This window comes from Centroberyx affinis, unplaced genomic scaffold, assembly GCF_046629955.1.
Source record: "Centroberyx affinis isolate AG114_WGS23_722 - 3 ecotype Tasmania unplaced genomic scaffold, CSIRO-AGI_Caff_v1 ptg000664l_1, whole genome shotgun sequence".
Lineage (NCBI taxonomy): Eukaryota > Metazoa > Chordata > Actinopteri > Beryciformes > Berycidae > Centroberyx > Centroberyx affinis.
Genome location: NW_027279288.1, coordinates 222,093 through 236,554, shown reverse-complemented (window position 1 = coordinate 236,554; position 14,462 = coordinate 222,093). Strand labels below are relative to the sequence as shown.

The window sequence follows — 14,462 nt, the reverse complement described above, 5'->3', positions numbered from 1 at the left end:
CATGACAATGGAAATGTATTTCTTAAAAAGTTGGACCACTGCCACCACAGGGAAGTCTACATTCTCTGGTGGTCAAAAGTGAATGTGAAAGCTGTTATCCAAAAACAGGATGCAATTTCGACGTAAAATGATCCTTATGAATACTCTCAACTTTATTAACAAACATTGTTAATTCTTTCTCATGTTGTGGCACTTTTATACCAATGCACCTCATGGTGCAAGTGTTCCCTACACTGCAGTAGTGCCCTTGCCAAAAATGACGAGAGAACATGGCATAATCGCTCACAATTGATCCAGCAAGAAATTACCTTTGGCATGTGATTCTAACAAATAACATTTTGAAATTTACAAAGGAGATTATGCTGTAGGCCTAAACATAACACTGTGAGAGAGGAGGTGAGAGTTAACAAAAGTGTTCAATATACAAACAAGTAACTCATCTGACACTGACAAAGTAAATGCACACTTAAAATTTTACGGTGAGAATTGTGTGAAATCTAATTTGACAAGCTTTAAGCAACTCTGCTTTGGCTTACTTTACTTTAGTCATAATACTCCATGACAAACCCCTTTAAAATTGAGGTTGTCTTATCTGGGACACTGAAGTAATCTGTTAAAATTTGTTTTAAATATCTAAAACACAAATGTCAGTGTAGTAGGTTTTCACATTTCTTGTAGGAAAATTGGTATATTTAGGTCGTTATGGGGAAAAAAAAACATCCATATAAGACTTTTTTTCCATCCACCAATTCATGGTCCATTGGAGCTATCTCCATGCTAAATTTCATGCATTTTGTTCCTCAATGTCAGTGCTACTACCAAACAGGGTCACCAACTGCTCCTCATAATTAGCAATGTTTCTCTTCATGATGTCCATGCATGGGCCCAACAATCTCTCAAAGGCCTGAACGTCCATGACTGGAAAACAAAACAAAGCAAGAGTCAGACAGTTTTAGGACAGTTCTGCCACTGAAGGATGTACAAAACAACAGCCAGAAGACCTGTCTTTACTCATATTTGTGTCCTCCCATTAGGGCTGGGCGATATGGACCAAAAATCATATCTCGGTATTTTTAGGCTGAATGGCGATACACGATATATATCTCGGTATTTTCTACGAAGTAGGCTAAATGTTCAGCTGTAAGTCAAAGCCACATGTGAGATGTCACAAGCACTTTTATTAAAACAAGACTGTGATCAAAATAAAATGCAAAGACAGGGTTTCCTTCCCTGTTTTAGAACAGTCTGGTAAGTTCAGAAAATGACATCACTTTATTGTAATGCAGCCTTTAAAACCAGGAAAAGACAACACTTATGCCATATCACGATATTACGATATCCAAAATCTAAGACGATATCTAGTCTCATATTACGATATCGATATAATATTGATATATCGCCCAGCCCTACCTCCCATACAAAGATAACTGTAAACTAATGCAGAGTTATAGGTGATCTATTGGAAAATGTACCTGCCCGACAAAATGTATGCATGATCATAAGATTGCACAGAACATACCCAAGCATTTGACGCTTCCCACAGCATAGGCTGATGCAGCTCTGGGCTTGTTTGTGACAAGTGCCAATTCCCCAAAATACTGGCCTCTGGAGCACGTGGCTATATCTACCTCCTCTTCCTCTTGGTCTTTTTTCGTCTGGCAAGAGAGAAATGCAAACCATAACATACCGAACAGGAAATACCAGTGATCTCCATCTTTTGAGGAATAAGACAAAGTAGACTACTGTGCAAACATACCCTGCTTCTCTTAATGGTGATTCTAACTTGGCCAGACTCAACAATATAGAAGCAATCTGCTAGATCGCCCTGCAACACAAGAGATTAATGTAAATGAGCACATAAAATGAATGTGACTGATTGCTTATAAATGTGATATAGTGGCAGAAGACAGAAAATACAAATCCAAGTACAGATAGTGCAAAGAGAATAATCACCTGAGCAATAATCTGCTGTGCATCACTGAACACTTTAGAGGATATCACATCAGCTACCTTCATTCTCTCCGAGAGCTGTGGATGAGAAGAAAATTGTTTGACACTGTCTTTGTTGAAAATGCATACTGCAGTTTCTTTATGCTGGGGGAAAAGGTGGATCTTAACCTCTAATGATGTAAGCAGTGGTATTGTTTCAATGAACGCCTCATACAACTTCCTCTTCTTGGCATTGTTTTTAACTATGATCCTCCTGAATGTCAGACGATCCTGAAACAGAGATTAAAAGAAAGCATTCATATTCATTCTTCATACTAATTAAGAAATAATACAGGATGTACGAAAAGTCTGGATTCATAGGGATGAGTGACGCCATATACTTTTTCTTGCTGCACTTGCTTTCCCTGCACATATTAAAAGTCAGGATGGCTGAGTAGTGTAAGGCACCCAGGTTTCTGGTCTCCAAAAAGGAGATGTAGCTTTGCACCCTAATACTGACCAGCAGTTTTGATACTCATTTACTTTTCCCCTATGATGCCAGACTTTTCAGACATCCTGTACAAAAGAATAACAAGTATGAAACATTATCCACCAGGGGGCACTGTGAGTCAGGATTTACCAAGTGGAGCGTCTCTCCTCAACCATAACATCACCCAGAATATTTCAGCAGCAACAGCACCCAGGTGCTGATGTCATGCTGCTGTTTTTAATGATACAGCTTTAAAAACATCTCTACTGGCAGTTCTCTGACATTTCAGGAAGATATAAAGTTCAGGCAGGCTATCAGTCTAACACAATGGGAGGGTTTGCAGCCAAAGCCAGCAACGTGTCAGATAACAAAGGTGGTTGGTGGCACAGGCGATGTAGGCGGCCGCCTAGGGCGCCCTCTAGCTAGGGGTGGCATGGGATTTTGTTTTTTCACCCAAATAAGCTTCCATGGCCTGCACTCAGGCACCCCCAACCATAATAGTGCAGTGGTTCTCAATCCTGGTCCTCAAGTCCCCCTGTGTACTGCTGGTTTTCTATCAGCCACACAGACACACACACACTGGTGCCAAGGTTAATAGGTGATACAGCTAAAACTTGATTTGCATAAAGAGAGCATGACATAACAATGTTGTTCCCCACGACTAATTATTTCAAAATTAGTTTTGGGACATGACCCCCTTGTTGCGGGACACGTAGGTGGAGATTGCTGGTCATTCATAAACAAACTGCATCATAGAAAGCCAGATTAAGTGGTAATTGGACCTCCACAGCATTGTGAAGAGGTCAAAGTCATCAGATGCTCAGTTTAACAAAAAAAAAAGTCTCCTCCTTAGTTACATTCAATGGGTTTTATTTGTATGTTATATCAGTATGATCTCACCTAGGGAACAAACAATGCCAAGGATACCACTGACTCTAAATCTTGAGAGAACTGCCAACACAGATTATAATAAATTCAGGACAGAGCCAGCTGTGCACCTGCATGCAGGTTTAATGGTTTACTCACTAGGCACCAAAGGGCTCCAGGTGAAGTGGCGATTATTGTAGCTGCCCTGGGGGTGTTGTACATCAACGCCAACTCCCCAAAGCTCCCTCGGTTGTCATAGCAGCCTACCATCTTCTCTGTGCCCTCAACCCTCATGAAAATGTTAAATGTTCCACTGAATGAAAACACAATGGAAAGAAAGACAAGCAGAGGAAATATTAACATATGGTGGGTTATCAGATACTGCTGAGTTCTTTCAGCCTTCAACATATTCTTGTATTTACAGTGTCAGCAGAAGGTATTGTGCCTACTGATGCAAGAATCCAATAATATTTATCAGATTTACAAATTTAACAATCAATAATGTGATTGGCAAATAACATTTGAGTGAGAACTGATATGAAAGAGCACCTTTCAATAACATAGAAGTTGTCCCCATCATCATCTTGATCAATGATGTGCTCTCCATCTGTACAGAACTTCTCAAATATGGCATCCAGTACCTGAGACATCTCTTCCTGCGATGGTGTGTAATCAAAACAAAAACAACTTGTCAAACATTTGAATTTCAAACGCTGAAACACTCACGTAGAATCCCTTTCAACATGCCGTTTCAGCTACTGAAAAATAACCATCTGTAAAAATCATGCATAGTGCACTGAGCCGTGGCAAAAACATGCTGGCCCCAGGCTATATTCTCCTTTGCGTAATTTAAGAGATGGCAGAGAACAAACCAGAGGAGTAGCGAGTGTTATTGTGGAATATTTCACTTACCGGTTCCAGATTTTTGAACAGAAGAATGTCCCTACATGCCTCCTGTAGTCTCTGTCTCTGCTCGTCTGTTTTAGGGTGTGTGACCTGCAGATTAAAGCACACTCCTGTGATATGGCCCTGCAGCGTCCTACACATGGAGCTACATACAGAAGACTTCATGATGTTGACCATTGCCATTGAACACTATGAGAAGTAGGGCTTACTTCACACTTTGCTTGTACATGCACATGTGAAACACTCACACACGCATTCATATTATTGAATACTCACACAAACACGTATGAAAGTCACACATAAATATGTGTATGTGTGAGTGTTTCATATGTATGTGTGACTTTTTCATGCGTAAGTGTGAGCATTTCATGTGTACTGTATGTGCAAGCGTTTCATATGTGTATGTGTGAGTATTCATTGAAATAAGCCCCACACAGCCTCTCATACAACACTGCTTTTAACGCTTTTTTTATTCAGATTCACACCTACAATTCATATTGCTTGGCGATATCAACCCCAACATGAAAATCAAATCAGTATGGCACGAAACACAGTTTACCCATGGCTCTTTATCCTCCTCATCTTCATCGGGGTTGAACGCTTCAGCACAGACTGCATGACAGAGATAAAGAAATGAACAAATTACACATTCACTTCCAGACGGTAAATTCAACCAGAAATTTTAATCTATGTTCAGCCGAATGTAAAAGACAGAGCTTTTGGAAACAAAGACATCCACCACATGATCTGAGGAACAAGGGTTCATGTTCAGTATGGCCAACACACCATTCATCCCAGTCATACAGTAAAAGCCAAATCCCAGGCAAGATTCAGAGCCATTGTATGCAATGAATCTTTCACTGAACATAACCTTTCTCTCCTTAAGTGCAGGATTTGAGGGGGATGCAGTGACGGTGGTGGCACTCTTACTACATTTCACATTGCGTTCCTTTGTATTTTATGCCAAGATAAGACATGAAGTAGTCATAGCAAAGCATCATGTTTTGTCTGCCTTTGTCTACATGCTCATTCCCCATTCCCCAATTAAAAATAGGAGTTTGCGCTTAAAGAAGTTTTAAGGGAGAGGAGTGTGCTGTACTTTCTCACCAGACCCGAGCTCCAAATCATTTCAAGTCATCCATCCCAAAGCCAAGCATTCAGATATCAGTCCAGGTAGTACAGTTTCTTTTATACAGCTATAGTCAGGATCAATATATCCAATCTCACATAAACAAGAGATTAAGATTCTTATCAACAGTGCACTGAACGTGGCCTGATCTCATCCCACTGACATATGCCCCAGGCTCCAGGAGACAAAGTGCTTTCACAACCACTATTGTAGCAGAAGATAAATCAACGTTATTACAATAAGCACAGACGCACTGAGAAGAAACAGACGGAAAAATTCTTCAATATTGAATATACTGGAACAAATCTGACACAGCCTTGGTGAGTGTTCATGTGTCAAGGAGGTTTTATATATTTCCATCACTGATGCTGTCCAGAGTGTTCAACTTGACAGGACAGGCCTTCAACAGGCAGTCTAAACAGGCAGCAAATGAGAACTCACCTGATGCTCTTCTGATGAATCGGTTAATAACGGGGGCTGCAAAAACATAAAAAATATATATTCATGTTAAATTTCATCATAATGTTTTGATAATCATCATTATTGACACTGATAAAGAATCTGAGTACATTTATCTTACAGTAACTGGATGATCACTGGGAAGGGTCATAGACCAGCCAGCATAATGTGTTTCACATCAATGCTTACCACAGGTGTAGTAGAATATGCCAAACCTTTTACACACCATTATGGAGACATGCTCACTTGTGTAAAACCACAATAATAAGAGGTCCTTTGAAATGCGTTTACCTCTTTGAATCCAATTTAAATGAGAAAACATTTAAATGACAAACACAACAATAAGCACCAAGCTCTGAAACAATAGCTTGGTATGAAATATACATTAGATCCATGATCCAGGTCTCATGCATGAAAAACCTCGCTAGCCAGGCACAACATTACCCCAGGAAGCTCACTAGAGATTTGAATATCATTAAGACATGGTGCTGGTGGTGTGATGGGCTCCAGTCATCATGACCCACAAAAAGTTTACTTCAGTTCTGCCAAGGAAATTTGTACCTGTTCTCAAATAACCATTCCAGCCCAGCAGACCCCATCGCTCATTGGGATGCTGTGTCAGGCTCTGGGTTGCTATGCTACTTGCTGCACCTTATATGGCAATTTTGCACCAGCCATTGTGTTAGATTTGCCCCCAGTTTGGGAGGAATAAATTAAGATAGGGCAGCCAAAGTCATTTTTCCCCAAGTATCATTTAGTAAAGCTCTAGTTTTGCACCATGACCTGTTGTGTTATATTTCTGATACACAATCAAATCCAGGCTATAGGCCCATCCTAGGCCTGCCACCTGAAACTCGGAAATATTCAAATGACCTATAGGTGCGGGGTGTGTGTTTCTAAAACGCACCGTCCCTTAATCTGCAGCAGCTATGCTTTACCACTGTCATTCTCATAATAATGTGTCTGCATTAATGAAGAGCAGCACACGTTCATTAACCATCATTCAGCCTCCATGACCATATATGGCAAATGACAGAGCCATGGTGGATGCAAGGTGGCAAGCGCTGGAGCATCACTGCGCTGAATGGTTTTTATTCCCTTCAGCAGAACAGAAGCCCGGTACACTGGGCTACATGCTGATGATTCAAAATAAATTAAGGTCAATAAGCATTCAAATTAACATAATGCAGACCAGTTAATCCGTTGGCCTACCTATGAATTCCTCGTCATCCTCCTCCTCCTCCTCTCCGTTTTCCGAATCGATCTGCATGGCTTCGTCAATGAAATTGACCGCTTTACCAGGTCTTGGGGCCGAATTTTGGTCATTGCCAAATGAGGCCTCTTTGGTCTCGCTGTCCTTCAGCTGGGTGAAGTACTGTAATGCAAACTCGAGTAAATCCCTGGGCTGATTCCTCAACACTTCCACGGTAAAGCTCTGTAACAGCTCCGTCAGTCCTTCAGGAATTTCTATACTCATTCCTGTTATCAGTCTATGGATGTGGACAAAATGCCGGTTTGCTGCGAATTTAAAACAAGTCTTCAGCTGGAATCAAAAGCACGGAGCAAAAAAAAAAAAAAAAATGAGCAGACAGGTCTATGTGGTCCACCAATTTAGCAAGCCATCCACAGCGAAGCCTTTCTATTTCTTGAATGAAAATGGCTCTGGATTTTTGGTCCAAGCATCTTCTGCTGCTTCTGGCTACAGGAAACCCACGCATGTGACCCAAGAATCCATGGCAACCACCTACCAGGGATTGCGTATGAGCGGCAGCTACGGCAGAAACTGCAGTCAGTGGCAAAATCTAAATTGTGGTAAAGAGAAACCTTCAAGTGTAGGTGAGAGACCGATCGTGTTAATAAAATAAGGTGCAAAATAATAAAAACAAATAACAAATGGTGTAAATTAAAATGATTAACCCTAACGCAAATATAATATTCCTATTGTATCAGTTGCCGATACTATATATATAAATCCTTCTGTTGTGTAGTGAGTTTATAGTTCCTTTTTGTACTTTATGATCTTACTTTATTTATTTTTTTATCTCCTAAAATGTATTATTATTATTCCTATAGGGAAATTATAAGGACTTAATTGACTAATATCCTTTCCTTCTAAAATATATATTATATATTATTATTGTTATTATTAGGCTATAGGATAACAAAGCTATATTGTTGTTAAGGAAAGTAGCAAGCGTTGAGCTACCATTACAATCTTATGATAATCATCATAGATTAATAACAGATAGTCTTGGATAGATCATAGATAATGTTATATATACATAGATTACCTATGATCTACATCCAGATTATAGATAATCTAGAGATCACATAGATCACCGATAATCATGCTATCAACCAGTTATTTAAAATTACAGTTACAACAGACAGTTAAACATTAATACAGTTGTAATGGATGAATACAGGGACATTCTATTATCAATTGCACACCAATCTCCAAAATAATCAGCTAAGCCTTGAGACATTCAAAAGCTCAGTATAGAAAATGTCAGTTAGGAACTGCGCCTTTAATGCTACTATGGATTCAGTCTAAAGTTACTTGGTAAAATTAGATAGGCACTTTACTGCTCTGACCCATTTCCTGTCCTTCAGGGAGAAACTTGCCAAGGGACCTTTCACAACTGCTAGGGAGTTCCCCTTTCAGCGTGACTTTCATTCAGATATGCATTTTAAAAAGTTTCATTCCAAAATGAGATATCCATCATTAAACTTACTCTGACAAACTGATTCCTGCGTGAAAGTAAAATTTGCTCTTCAGTATGTAATCATCTATTTTGAGCCCTTTACATGAAAAATACTGATAGGTGATGTAATCATCTGATTACTGGGTTTTTACAAATATTGACCAGTGAACATTGGCTAACATTTGTTTTCAGAATGAATAGATAACATTTTGGAAAGTAACCCTTCATTTGCACTTTCACATGCATTGAGGAAACCCAAACCTGACTTCTAAAATCCAATCTGTTACATGTGCCAGTAAACCTCCAGTGACCAGTTAGTCTCATGGTCTGTGCTGTCAGCCTTAACTTTGTAGTTCTCAGATTAGTGTTTTTGTTGCAACATGTAGCCTGGTAGTGTAATTGCTATGAGAAAAGATGTGACTGCAGAGTATGCAACAAGCTCCTTTGTCCCTTACAAAAAAAGTCACATGTGAAAACCCACACGTGAATTGGACACACGTTGGTTTTCATATGTGAATAATTTTTTTCACATTGTATTCTGGCATCACATGTGACAGTTTTTTTTTTTTTTTTTACTTCATATGTGAAAATTTAAATTCATAGGTGAAAAGTCAAAAAATGTTCACATTTTCACCTGCTATTATGACAATATTTGTTTCACATGTGAAAACTGAATTCACAGGTGTTGTTCACATTATGCTCACATATGAAGACAACAACATCTGTCCAAAAAACACGTGCTGTGAATTCACATGTGGTTTTTCGCATAACTTTTTGTGTAATGATGACACAACAAACATATTGTAGGAATAACAGTAGCATGTTGCATTGGAATTTGACAGGATTGAGCAGACTGCTGATTGGGCATGGAGAGAGGGACACTTCTACAGGTCAGCAGCAGGGAGTTATTTGAGAAAGAATAACATTCTAGTATACCAACAAATTTCTAGTATGCTCTGTGCCTGTGTGGCTCTGCTGTGAGACCCCTCCCCCTGCTGTGGCCCATATCTGTCACCGCCTATCGTGCAGACGCATGCTCTCGCTCAGGCGAAGAGGAGAGGGAACTAGCTCATGGAGTGACCTCTAATGCAACACTGCTGCTGCTCAGCTGCTAGCTTTCCGACTCTGTTACACTTAAAATGGCAGTGCCTTTCGAGACTACAGGCTTACACTGTGCTCTGTACAGTCTTACGGTTGTACTTTGATGTGCATCGCCCCACCCTGGCATAAGAAGGCAGCAGAGACAGTTGGTAGGGTACAAGCATTGCAAATCAGCCCTGCTCTCTGGACCATAGTTCCTGAAGATTCCTTCTGCTTAATGCTTTACAACAGACTAATGGAGCTTGCAGCTGTAGGATTATTACGCTTCAAATTACCACACATTTCTGAAATATCCCTCAGTGCCTATATGTGAAGGCCTTGAATTGTCATGGTGAGATGCAAACTATATAAGGCAGGAAAGAGAGAAGGACTTATGTGGTTTTTATGCAAACAGGAATTAGCCTCTACTGACATTTGAAAAGACTCCTAATTTTGCCACAACAGGCTGGAGACAATCCACCGCACTTGAAGATTAGTTGAGAGACATGTTGATTTCAGACAAAAGAATGTACACAGTGCCATCTGCTGTGGGGCTATGTTACTATGCTAACTATACTACACTGAGTACAACAGTGACTTTTGAATATGTATATCGTATCTGTCACTGGCACTTCCTATTGCCACCATCATTTCAGAAGTATGGGATTTTTTTATGTGTTTGCTTAAAGATAAGATGTGTGGTGCCACTAATGAAAAGGAGTAAAACAGACTTCCCACTGGCCCAAGAGTATTGAGGGTCCAGACAGGACATGTCCCACCACCTCTGGTTCAGAAGTTGGCACTTGACTGTGGTGGGGGCCATCCATTTTGACCCACAGTGTGCTCATACAGATGCCCAACTCATGGCATAGCTGAGATCTGGATTTGGATTCATACAAGGTGAGGTGTGGTGTTAGTGGTGCCCGGCTTAATCAGCAGTTCTCCTTTGTTTGGTATTTCAGCCTATAGGACAGCAGCCTCTAGTGAACCACAGAAGCTCAGTCAGTCACTAGTCATGTGTGTGACCAGTGAACCCACCTCCCTTATTTTATTCTCATATTCCACCCATTGTTATATGCCGCCAAGGACCGTTACCGAGTGTAGGACTATGGTATCGAATTGAATTCAGAAATGAGTAACTCATTTTTTGTAAGAAGAATCTTTATTCTGTTAGCCAAGCTGCCATGATAAGGCGGACTTTAGTTAGCAGTGCAAGTGGCTTATATCTGCTAGCATAACCTTGCTAGCTTCCCCACACAGTTAACGCTTCAAGGCAAACCTGTCCTTGCTATCTCAGCAGTTAATTATACCAGCCATTTAAATACAGTCAAGGCAGGGATTAACTCAGTTTTTTCCTTTTTTTCTTCACCGCATGGCCTCTACCTCCACGCCCTTGAGTGTCCTCAAGTGCCCTCGAGTCAGGAATAGGACAAGGGTGATGCAGCTTCAGAGCTCCTAGCCAACAATACCGAAGACAAAGAGGAGGATGCCTCACCAATCCAGGTGAGATGTCCCACTCAGGGTGGGTTCCAGAAAATGAGAACTTGCAGCAGCAGCTCTAATGTAAATGATAAGTAATCTTAAATGACATGACATGGCGAAGTCTGGCAGTTTTGTGTTTGTGTGTTTGTGATTGGAAAATGTACACAAAATATGCTATAAAAATAACATAATGTTTTGCACTACCAGGGACCACTTTCCCTGTTTCTATAGGAAGTGGTGCGCAATGGGAGACTGTACAGCTAAAAATGACTGGATAATGCTAGTCACAGCTATCACTCAACATTGTGTATGCTAAGGGTTTAGCATGGAGCAAAAGACAGAATGATCTACTGGGGACATAGGGATGATTTTGGTGTCTATGTTCTCATCACTCATCTCCCAAAAACTATCTTCCTTTACAATTCCTTTAAGGCTGACACAATGGTGTGTGTTTCAGAGTAATGTAACAATAGCAACAGTTATAGTAGTTTTTCACATTGTCACAAAACAAGTTCCCCTTAAACACATGAAAAAAAGAAAAGAGACTTCTAGTTAATGAATAGTAATGAGTAGTAATGTGTAATTTACTGGCCTCTTGTCCTAACCAGAAACAATGGCTGTGGGTCTACCACTTTCCAGTCCTCCTATTTTAGTTTTGTCCATCGTTGCCTATCTACAGTATTAGTTATGAGCAGTAGTGGTGTAAGACATTGAGAGGGCTTGGTTGGTAAAATGACATGATGCTGACAGGCTGAAATTTGGTCTATGAATTCCCTTCAGGGTAAGGAGGAGTGAGGAGAAGGGTCGAGAGTCAAATAGTAGAGTCCAGGCTGTAGGGCAAGAATGTGGTGTAAGTCCTCGTCTTGTAGCAGGACTGAGGGCATTAGACTGCTAGGAGAGTCATAAGAACCAGTTTGCAGTACACTTTCTTGTCCTCAGGTTTCACCACACACCACAGCTATGGAGTGATAGTATCAAGTATGAGTGGTTTAAGAAAAACTATGGCACTAAGATTCTTGTGCCAGGCTACACTCATCATTCAATTACCTCACCAGATTAGTGTATTACTGTATCTCAATTCCAACTTAGACTCATTTTAATTACTTTAGAGTCTAGACTATGTTGCAAAAAGCACTGCAGCAGCCATCTGCAAACATACAGGTTATGATCAAAAAAGGAAAGACAAACAGTGTCTACCCACTGCTTAAACAAAGTTTCAGAAAGACATAATATTGTCACATCAACCAGAATTGGGGGTACAATATGTACAATGAGATTTGCACAGGCTTTCATGGGCAACATTGCATTGTGCATGCAGGTTTGGACCATAAAACAGCCCAAAAATTCACCTCACTCCATTAGGGAGGAACCAGACCATGGGAAGACTTCACGCTGGTGTTTCCTTTCTGTTGACCATGTCCTGTAGCTTCATTCATATTTTCAAGATGTGGATTACTGTGCCATCTACTGGGCTTGGCCTTATATTACATTGTAACACATTGTTAAATTGCATCATTTTATGTCAAGCAGGCAGTGTCTTTGTGACAGTGATGTAAAACACTGGAGGTCGCCAAAGTCATCAAATTTCAAATTGTGCTGGCAGCAGCTTTAACACCTGGGTTCTGGCTTGTGAAATGGTTTAGCCTACACTCTCATTTCACTTTTGGATTTCATTTCAGTATCTTGTAATGTTTTATTGAACAATATATACACATTTTAATAAAAGTGTCAGCTGCATTCTTTGAAAGTGCTTTGAAGAAAAATAAGAGAAAGGTGAAAACCACTCCTTTGGGGCAGAGAGGTTGGATGTTCCTCAGTTCTGCATTTTGTGTCTCAAATCTCATAAAATGTACTGTCTTGGTTCTGGCAATCACATCAGAGCCAGCGTTCCCTCTAAGCTGTATGCATCTGTGCAACATAGCTTGGTGACTTATGACTAATAATTATCACACTGACTAAACAGTAATATTTTCATCAGTCATTGCTCCACTTTGTCCCCAGAGATTTAGTCTATATAGCCAGGTTTTGAAGTTTTTGTGGCGAATGATATGCGATATGCAGGAACTTTGAAAAGGAGCAGCTTCAGATTTCACATCTTAATAAAGTCAAAGTATTAGTTCTCTGGCAAAGGTGACTGTAAAAGCACCCAGTGGGATCAGCTGGAGTTAAAGATACAGTTTCTGGTTCAGAACCATGAACACTATTATAGACCATAAATCATTTGAGTATAAAAAGTCACATATTCACAAAATTAATAGCCGATTCTTTGCCTACGCATGGCCCGGCCCTGAAATTGTAAAATGGCACAAATTATGCAACACATATTTTCGCTTAATACTCTAAAATGTTCACATATTTTAAAAATAGAACCGGCTTCAGACAATTATTCATAATGGCTTGATATTAAAGACATACAGTACATTTTATGAGATTTGAGACACAAAACGCAGAACTGAGGGACAATGAGCTGCAGTCTGTAGGAACATCCAACCTCTCTGCCCCAAAGAGCGGTTTTCACCATCCTCCTGTTTCCCTTCTAAGCACTTTCAAAGAATGCAGATGGCACTTTTATTAAGATTTCTATGTTATTCTATAAAACATTACAAGATACTGAAATGCAATCCAAAAATTACATTAGAGTGTAAACATACATGCTGTTTACGACTATTACATTTGCTGCTAAAAGAGAGTCAAGTATGCTGTATTATGAATACTTTCAATACAGTTCCATTAGTTTATTACTTCACTGAAGAGGCCCAAGCTCATTTTCTGTTGTGCCTAACTGATATGAGACACAGGGTAATGATTATATTTTTTGGTTTATACTTCTGTAGTGGGTAGTAAAAATGAGTTAGTGGAATTAGAAGCATAATAATTTAAAGCAGCTACAACTGATTTTATAGTTCTTAACATGTACTGAAAGATATGATATAGGATGGCTGCAGGTTGTTTGTCACACATTCTCCTAAATGTGTAAAATAATATTTACACATATATCGTTTATCATCTCTGTGATTCTTATTGTGCTCAGCTGCCAACTAAGATGATTTGTAACCTTTTGTGCTGTGCTGAGACTCATTATCGGCGACAGGGTTTTTGAGTTACCACAACAGCAACTCCTAAGCATCTTGATAAGCCCATACAGTTTCCCTCTTATCGAATTTTAGAGTTCAGAGCTGTTACCAAGACACACATAGACGTAGCTGATAAGAAAAATCAACCATGGAGTTTCCATAAAGTCATTATAATCACTTGATGACATTTGGACATTTAGTAGTTAATTAATTCACTGACACTCATTTATGCTTTTTTTGCCTTATTTTGATACTGCATTGATTGAAAAGTCACTGTTAATTAAACATAATCACTGTCAGACAAAGTAGCACAAATACTATCAATGCATGAGTTATCTGTC

General features: G+C 39.7%; 1 protein-coding gene across 1 annotated transcript; it reads right to left on the bottom strand.

The window, feature by feature from the left end:
- Positions 1–784: 784 nt before the first annotated feature.
- LOC139643857 (cAMP-dependent protein kinase type II-beta regulatory subunit) lies at positions 785–7,348 on the bottom strand. The gene is made up of 11 exons (XM_071519137.1): positions 6,993–7,348; positions 5,763–5,798; positions 4,752–4,804; positions 4,199–4,282; positions 3,836–3,942; positions 3,446–3,599; positions 2,119–2,220; positions 1,954–2,028; positions 1,757–1,825; positions 1,520–1,655; positions 785–918 (listed from the first exon to the last, which is right to left on the bottom strand). Exons 1-11 carry the CDS (start codon positions 7,255–7,257, stop codon positions 785–787), a joined length of 1,215 nt encoding a protein of 404 aa, XP_071375238.1. The 5' UTR covers positions 7,258–7,348.
- Between the last annotated feature and the right edge of the window lie 7,114 nt (positions 7,349–14,462).

Excerpts from the sequence above, each read along its gene's own strand:
- LOC139643857 (XM_071519137.1), bottom strand. The coding sequence starts at position 7,257 with ATGAGTATAGAAATTCCTGAAGGACTGACGGAGCTGTTACAGAGCTTT. Across the intron at positions 3,600-3,835 it reads AACTTCTATGTTATTGAAAG|TGGAACATTTAACATTTTCA; the intron begins GTGCTCTTTCAT and ends GTTTTCATTCAG. Across the intron at positions 1,826-1,953 it reads CACAGCAGATTATTGCTCAG|GGCGATCTAGCAGATTGCTT; the intron begins GTGATTATTCTC and ends CTTGTGTTGCAG.